The sequence below is a fragment of the Melampsora larici-populina genome, assembly GCF_000204055.1.
Source record: "Melampsora larici-populina 98AG31 unplaced genomic scaffold MELLAscaffold_34, whole genome shotgun sequence".
NCBI classification, from domain to species: Eukaryota; Fungi; Basidiomycota; class Pucciniomycetes; order Pucciniales; family Melampsoraceae; genus Melampsora; species Melampsora laricis-populina.
Window position 1 is genome coordinate 770601 of NW_006768798.1, and position 6980 is coordinate 777580.

Sequence of the window (6980 nt, forward strand, 5' to 3'; positions counted from 1 at the left end):
GAAAAATAAAAAAAATAAAAAACGGACGAGGGGTGACATTAATTCCTGGAATAGCTGTACTAGTTATTGTGAGAATATTTTATGTAAGACTTATACTTTTCTCAAACTTGTATGTAAGTTAGTCTTGGGTTATCATGCTCTGTTTGCTCTATCTTGCTTCTAGTTACGTATAACTAAATGGACTCGTCTATGTGTGGTTCATCTTTTCTCAGAGACATCGTGCTCTTTGCTTCTCATGCTTGTCAGCATTCTTGGCGATTCTCTTATTAGTGAGTAGTTCTCTCGTTTCTTTCATTCTAGTAAAACAATCTTTTACGTGAAAAAGGACTCATGCTTTTCCTTTTTTATTGTGACAGATTAATTTTACGGCATTTCTGTTTCATTGTTTCATTCGTAGACCTTTGATACTAGGTCCTTAAGTTGTATCTAAATGTTTGTTCTATACATTTTTTTAGTTGAATCTTTTGAGACTAGATCCTTAAGATGTCTTGAAGGTTTTTAATCTTCTTATATGTATTTTTTGTAAAATGTTTTAGTATTTTATCTTGAAGTCCTTTTGGTGCTTAGTATTAAGCACTCGAGGGCTGACAAGTTCAGTATTTTGGCCTACATTCAAAAACCAATAGTGGTTTATACATACAAATAAAGCCAAATTTAACAAAAATCTCAAACTTTGAGAGAAGATAGGGGGTGGAGTCCTTGAAATCCTCAGGGGTTTTTTCAATGAATTGGTGAGTCTCAGAGTCTGAGAGTCAGAGAGGGGAATAAGAAGTCTCTATGGTTTATAAAAACCCAACAGGCAAAAATGTTTTACAACACGGACAAATTTCCCATGCAAGACGTAATTCCCCTCACAGGCAAAAGCATGCCTGGTTGTCACAAGTCCCTTGCTGCACTCAAAGCGCGTGAGAAGCAGCAAAGGACTGTATAAGTTGAAGAAACAGCATACTGTTGAATATTGCTACAAAGTTTCTCAGATACTACCATTGAGACAGTCAAAAAAATCCACACCATTAAAGTGCTGATAAATTCTCTAACTACCTAAGTCCCTCTGTCGCCAGGCACTTTTTCCTTGTGAGCTTGGGTGTCTGGAATTATCAGCTTTTGGTGTGTTGGCAGGGGGTTCAAAATCAGAGTTTGGCTGGTAGGTTTTTTAAAACCACAAAAACTCTCCCTTCATCTCAATGAACCCCTGTGCCCATTTTAACAACTGGAGCTAAGGTACTTGTGACCACTGTGTTCAGATCTATCTATCCATATTTTTTGTATCTCAATCTGAGCTCTCTCAAGAATCAAAAAAAGATTTTGAAATTTGGTGACTGAAAATTTACAAAGGATCTAAATAACACATTCTTCTTTCTCTTCCAAGATGATCAAAAGTTGATCAATGAACTTTGTTCAAAAACAGAAGTGGGTCATCTTAATGTCCTGCAAATTTTGTTATCCTCAGAAGTTGTGTATTGCATCAACTACAGAAGGCGGAAGACTGTAGAAGAGCAGGGCCTTTTGGGTCCCTGTTGACACACCCAAAACAGCTGATATTTCACAAGTCCCTCTGCAGGGCACCAAGCTGGCAAAGCCTAGGTAAGAAGGCCCCTGCAAGAATTGGGTTCTGTTAAGTTAGACAAATTCTCATGTAAATGGGATTGATTGAAAACCATCTGAAACAGTGTACTGTTTAATCTTGTTAGAGAGTTTGTCGTATATTACTGTTGAGATAGTTTTATGAAAGCTCAACTAAAGTTGTTCTTCAAAACCAAGTCCACCAAATTCCCCAATGGGGTTTCCTTGCGCATAGGTGTGAAAGAAAGTATAAATATATATCTATCTAATGGATTCAAAATAATCACAAAGTTAATTGAAAAAACCAAGAAGAGGAAACTATCTCAATATCAAATGACAACAAAATCCTCTATTCCAATTCCGACTAGATGGCCGGATCTGCAAATAGTCCTTTTTAATTTTAACATGTTTAGACAGTGCTCCATGCAATAAAGCCAAATGCTAAAAAAATACCCAGCCCTTTATGATCACCCCAACTGTGTTAGAATGTAAATGCAATTTGTTCAAATTCAATGTTTTAGTAAATATTTGGTCAAGACATTCATGTGTTAAGTTAAAAGTCAGAGAAATCTGAGGACAAAGAAAATTGAGTTGGTTTGAAAGTTTGCAAGAAGAGATGACATAATGATTCAACATACATGAGAGGGGATGTTAGCTGAAGATTGACATATTTGATTAGTAGTGGTTGAGCTGTTGGAATTTATGCAGGGGTGACTGGTTGTGTCACATTTTTCTTTCTCTTGAAAATGTTTTTAAACCCAGACACTCACAAAATTAAATAAATATACTTATTAGTTAGGTGTGGCTGAGGGTCCCTTGGTACGCAGACCAAGTGATTCTTTCTTTCTTTTTCAACCCAACCATTTGGGGAAATTCAATTCTGAAGTGGTTCTTTGTCAAACCTCAGGTTTACTCCATCCTTCTTGATCTTATCAAGCCTTGTCAACTTGCTGTCGTGAGATTGATGTTGTCTTTTTTGTTCAAAGCATCCTTGCCATCGTTGAGAATTCTCCAACTGATTCTTTTAAATTGTCCTCAGGCAACAAATGACCACAGCCCAGTCACAAAAGAGGTGCAATTGGTTGAAAAATCAGCTAGATAGGTCAATTTGTTCAGTCAACGAAACCACATGTAACTTGATCAAAGCTGATGAAAAGTTTTTGTTTGAAAAATAAAACATATTCCAGAGGAAAAACTAAAACAATATCAAAGAGAGAAGAAAAGCACAAGGCTGTTTGACAACATCATTTATGTATGACCACTCATAACAAGTAACATGCCAATTTACAACACCCATCTCAAACCATTAGTTAATCATCCTCAAGAACAACAAAAAAATACCACAACAAAAAAAACTCATACATAATCTTTCATCTAAAACAGTTTAAGAAATTTCTCTGTGAAAGAGAAAACTTATATCAGACAGCCACACAAAACTGACCACACTTAAATGCTTAAACAAATTCAGTTTGTTCGTCTTTTCTTGGTGTGAAACACTAAAACAATTTTTCAAAAACCTTGATCTGGTTTTCCGGTTGATTGGAAAGCCAGAGTATGTCATCATTCAACAACTACAACATCTACTTCCATCACAGATGCATTTGGTTGATCATTAGATCGATCTGTTGACCTTAGCTTTTGTGCGATAAACGAGGTTATCTTTTCCCAATCATGTCGGAATATGTCGCTAGGTCTCATATGAACTGCTTGGAATACGAGCAATGATGATATTGAACTTGCATTAGGATCTCTATATCTCGATCGGAATTAGGTGAACAGTGACTTGCCTGTTGATAATTTGAGGCCATGAGATGATATGTCGGTTGGTATGGGGAGACCGTGATCTTTCAAGGGTCCTTGAGGATAAAACGTTATGGATAGCTAGATGAACAAGGATAAGTATGCTGCTGAGCTCGGAATACACATGCAAAAAAAATATACACACGTGTTGATACCAATCCAGATCGGGTGATAACTTGGGCGGCGGGATCCTATTCAAAGTAGGTACATATACTGAGGCTTTCAACTTCTCTTGGATACCTAGGACATCGACATAAGGTAATGATCAGGAATCCTTCACGACAAAAACAAGCGTCGGCGCTATCTAAAGGATTTTATACACATACCCTTGATCGATAACAAAGGTGGCAAAGATTTACATCCTTCACCTAGACAAATTAATACCAAATTCTCACAGTCTGCAAGTCTAAAGCCTCAAGAATCAGTTAATTAAGATCTAAACATGAGGGAAGGCTTAGGATACCGTACGTGAGGAATTGACTCCATAACCAATTGACGAGCTCCTTGACAGCCTTTTTCCGCTCGACCTTCTTTGCCTGGTGAATGATGTTTGTTGATTACAGTCTTCAGCCAAGCTATTCGAGATACCAGGAAAGGGTCAACTCACTAGCCCATCCGTAGTGAGATCCGATGTAGGAGGCGAGACTTGGACATCTATGATGCCATATTCATGCTGGTGAAGCCATTTCATTATACGGGTGTTTCCTTCAAGCTGTTAATAGACATCACATATGACTACATGTTTATGATTTTGAAGGAGAATCACGAGGAGTCTTTGTCGAGAGGTACATACCATGGCGGCCTTTTCATCATTGAAGTTAGTAGGCTGTACATGTAGCTCATTTCGGACATTCCCTCTATATCACGAGACAGGTAAGCACAAGCACACATGACCTCTGAGAGATAGGCTGAGACGACTGACAAATCGTGCATGAATAGCACAACAGTTTCAGTCTCATATACATTTGACCTGATGTTGGACCAGTACGTCAATGAATTCACCTCTTTAGTTGGATAGATCAGGTAAAACTCACGAGACCATTATTTTATTCGTATAGTTGTTCGTCAAAGCTGTAGAGGTTGTGTCATGCAATGGGATCGCGCATAGATTGTGGGTATGATGCAAATCATAGGAACGATGCATCCCCAGAACATCTATGAGGAGAACGATAATGGTGATGGTCGGCTAGATGATATAGCGAGAGAGCAGATTACAGCGTAAAACATACCACTGATAGGGATATTGAGACGTTCCATAGTTAACTCTAGGGAATGCACTCAAAGTCAGAAGTAAGGCCACCAAAAATTTGATATGGACGCCTACCGTCTTGTGTCAACAATCCCCTGGGTAGACTTTTCCAAAATTCGGCCTGAACTCTCAAGCACTCATCCACAGTCTCTGTGGCTACATCACTAGCAACCAGGGCTTTCTCTAATTTGGGCGGTGTTTCCCCCATCAGGACCTTGATACATTCTGTTGCTGACAATGCCAATGACTCGAGGTGATAACCTCCCTATTAATCACACAATAGTTAGACATCCACTCTCGATATATAGTCAATTCGGCGAGGGTAAGTCACATACCTCAAGAGCCAAAACAATATTGCCATTTGCCAAAGAAGATAACATATGGGTCATCAGAGCAAAGCCTGCCGGTGTGACATTGCATTCACCCAACGGATCATTCTTGGCCGCGTCGAATCCAGCAGAAACTGGTAATATGATGCGAGGCATTGTGAGTCTTAGAAAATGCAAATATCGTGACCTTAAAGTAAACCTACCAATGACAAAATCGGGGTTAAATTCCATGGCGATGGGCATCACGAGGCGCTGGAATGCGAAGATGTAATCCTCGTCTCCCATCCCGGCTTCAGGCCAAGGAATATTGACGTTACTAGAAAATTTGTAGATCATTCGCATCAGGAGAAAGCAATTGGCTAATCGTCTCTTATGATCAGGCCTTGGGAAGAAGATTTCTTACTAGCCTCTGCCAAGTCCTTCGCCTATTCGGGTACTTCCACCCCAATCCGAGCCAGGATAAAAGTATGTGGTTCGTCCGTTCTCTAGATAACGGTGTATGGAGATGTACAGAACGCTGGGATCATGATAAAATGATCGCTGGGTTCCATTCCCTTCGAAGCCAATCAAATCGGTAAGCACAATACATGCAGTGAACATAAACAAGATGACGGGGTTTAGGTTCATGACAGTCACTTACCATGATGAACATCCCTGAGAGCAAAACAATCTTTAGTGTCGAGGTATCTTGAGAGCTATCATCAGAGACTCACCAATCAATCAACAGGATCCGCCGAATCTTATCAGGATAGATAGTTCGAAGCCATTTTGCAGTCACAGCAGCATTGTTGAACACACAAAAACCCGATGGATCCTCCGGTTCAGAATGATGACCAGGTGGTCGGACGACCGCGAAGCCATTCCGAATCCGACCCTCAACCACTGCCCTACACATCTCAATGACTCCCCCACAAGACAGCCGAGCGCAATCGAACGTTTCAGCGTTGACAAAGAGAGATAAACGTGAATAATATGTGGCGCGATCCTTGAGCTCCTGGATATCCATAGCTGGATTACCACACGAAGAAATTCTTTCAGCGATTCCATATATATGATTTGGACGGGACATAGCAGTCAAGATAGCCTCTTCTCACATGCAGTATCTTGAATACGATTCCAATGACCCTCACTATGAACCAACATGATTTCTTCTTTCGTGGCCTTTCGCACTTGAACATGCAGTAGATGTGGTATCAACTTTGCCTCTGATGAGTAGATGTGAATAATAGTATGCCCGAGCACAACGATCATTTGAATGGTTAATGAAAGTCCTTCCAATCATTGATGAATAGTATGAGATGAATTCAGCCTTACTAGTAACTTGAGCCATGATTCTCGTGATCCTCGATGGTCGCTCGGGTTCGTCATCATCATCATCGTCGTCGTCCTCGTGATCGAAATGACAATCAGGCTTCCAATGCTTCAACATCTGTTCAGAGCTACATATTCCAGTGGGAATGCTGGAAAGGCTGGAACGGATAACCTGGTGTGACGATTGAGAAGCAGTTGATGGAGGTTGATTCAAGCCAGTCTTGGAAGAGCTTGGTCCATTGAGGGTAGAACTATGGGATCGAACAAGTTGAGATGATGGCATGTTACAATTATCCGAAGGGTCGCGCGTTTCTGAAGTAGGGTCCTAAAATTGATAAATAGAAATTAAGCTGGGTTTGATTGGTTGTTTAATAGTAAATTTTGACCAATTCATCAGTTTGGTTAATCTACAATATCATTGGGAGCATCTGGAGATAATAGGCATGACTCAAGAGACTAACATATTGAAGGGAAGGGGAGCCTCAAAAGGGAGAGAAACACAAGAATCAAATGATTCTGAGCCTGTCCCTAGTTGCTTCAAACAGAGTGATCCTGATGGAGTTTGGATAGATATGACTTGAAAAACCCTAAGAACAAAGGCCTGTTAAGTCATCCACAGTATAAACATATTCAAGCATATCACTTTATAAGGATCCGGGTATCCCCCCCTTTCACGGGTAGTGTAATGCTTGTTAGAGCATCCACTATCATGAAGGTGATTTATTGGA

At 40.0% G+C, this 6980-nt stretch overlaps 1 protein-coding gene across 1 annotated transcript; it reads right to left on the minus strand.

The window, feature by feature from the left end:
• Positions 1-3250: 3250 nt before the first annotated feature.
• On the minus strand, positions 3251-6535 carry MELLADRAFT_90044 (uncharacterized protein; the record flags this gene model as incomplete). The annotated part of the gene is made up of 18 exons (XM_007413045.1): positions 3251-3266; positions 3347-3444; positions 3509-3603; positions 3690-3769; positions 3832-3899; positions 3971-4075; positions 4157-4220; positions 4286-4333; positions 4398-4518; positions 4593-4628; positions 4688-4877; positions 4948-5075; positions 5145-5257; positions 5345-5495; positions 5582-5595; positions 5655-5949; positions 6036-6146; positions 6256-6535. The coding sequence occupies 18 exons, from the start codon at positions 6533-6535 to the stop codon at positions 3251-3253; spliced, it is 2013 nt and encodes a 670-aa protein (XP_007413107.1).
• Between the last annotated feature and the right edge of the window lie 445 nt (positions 6536-6980).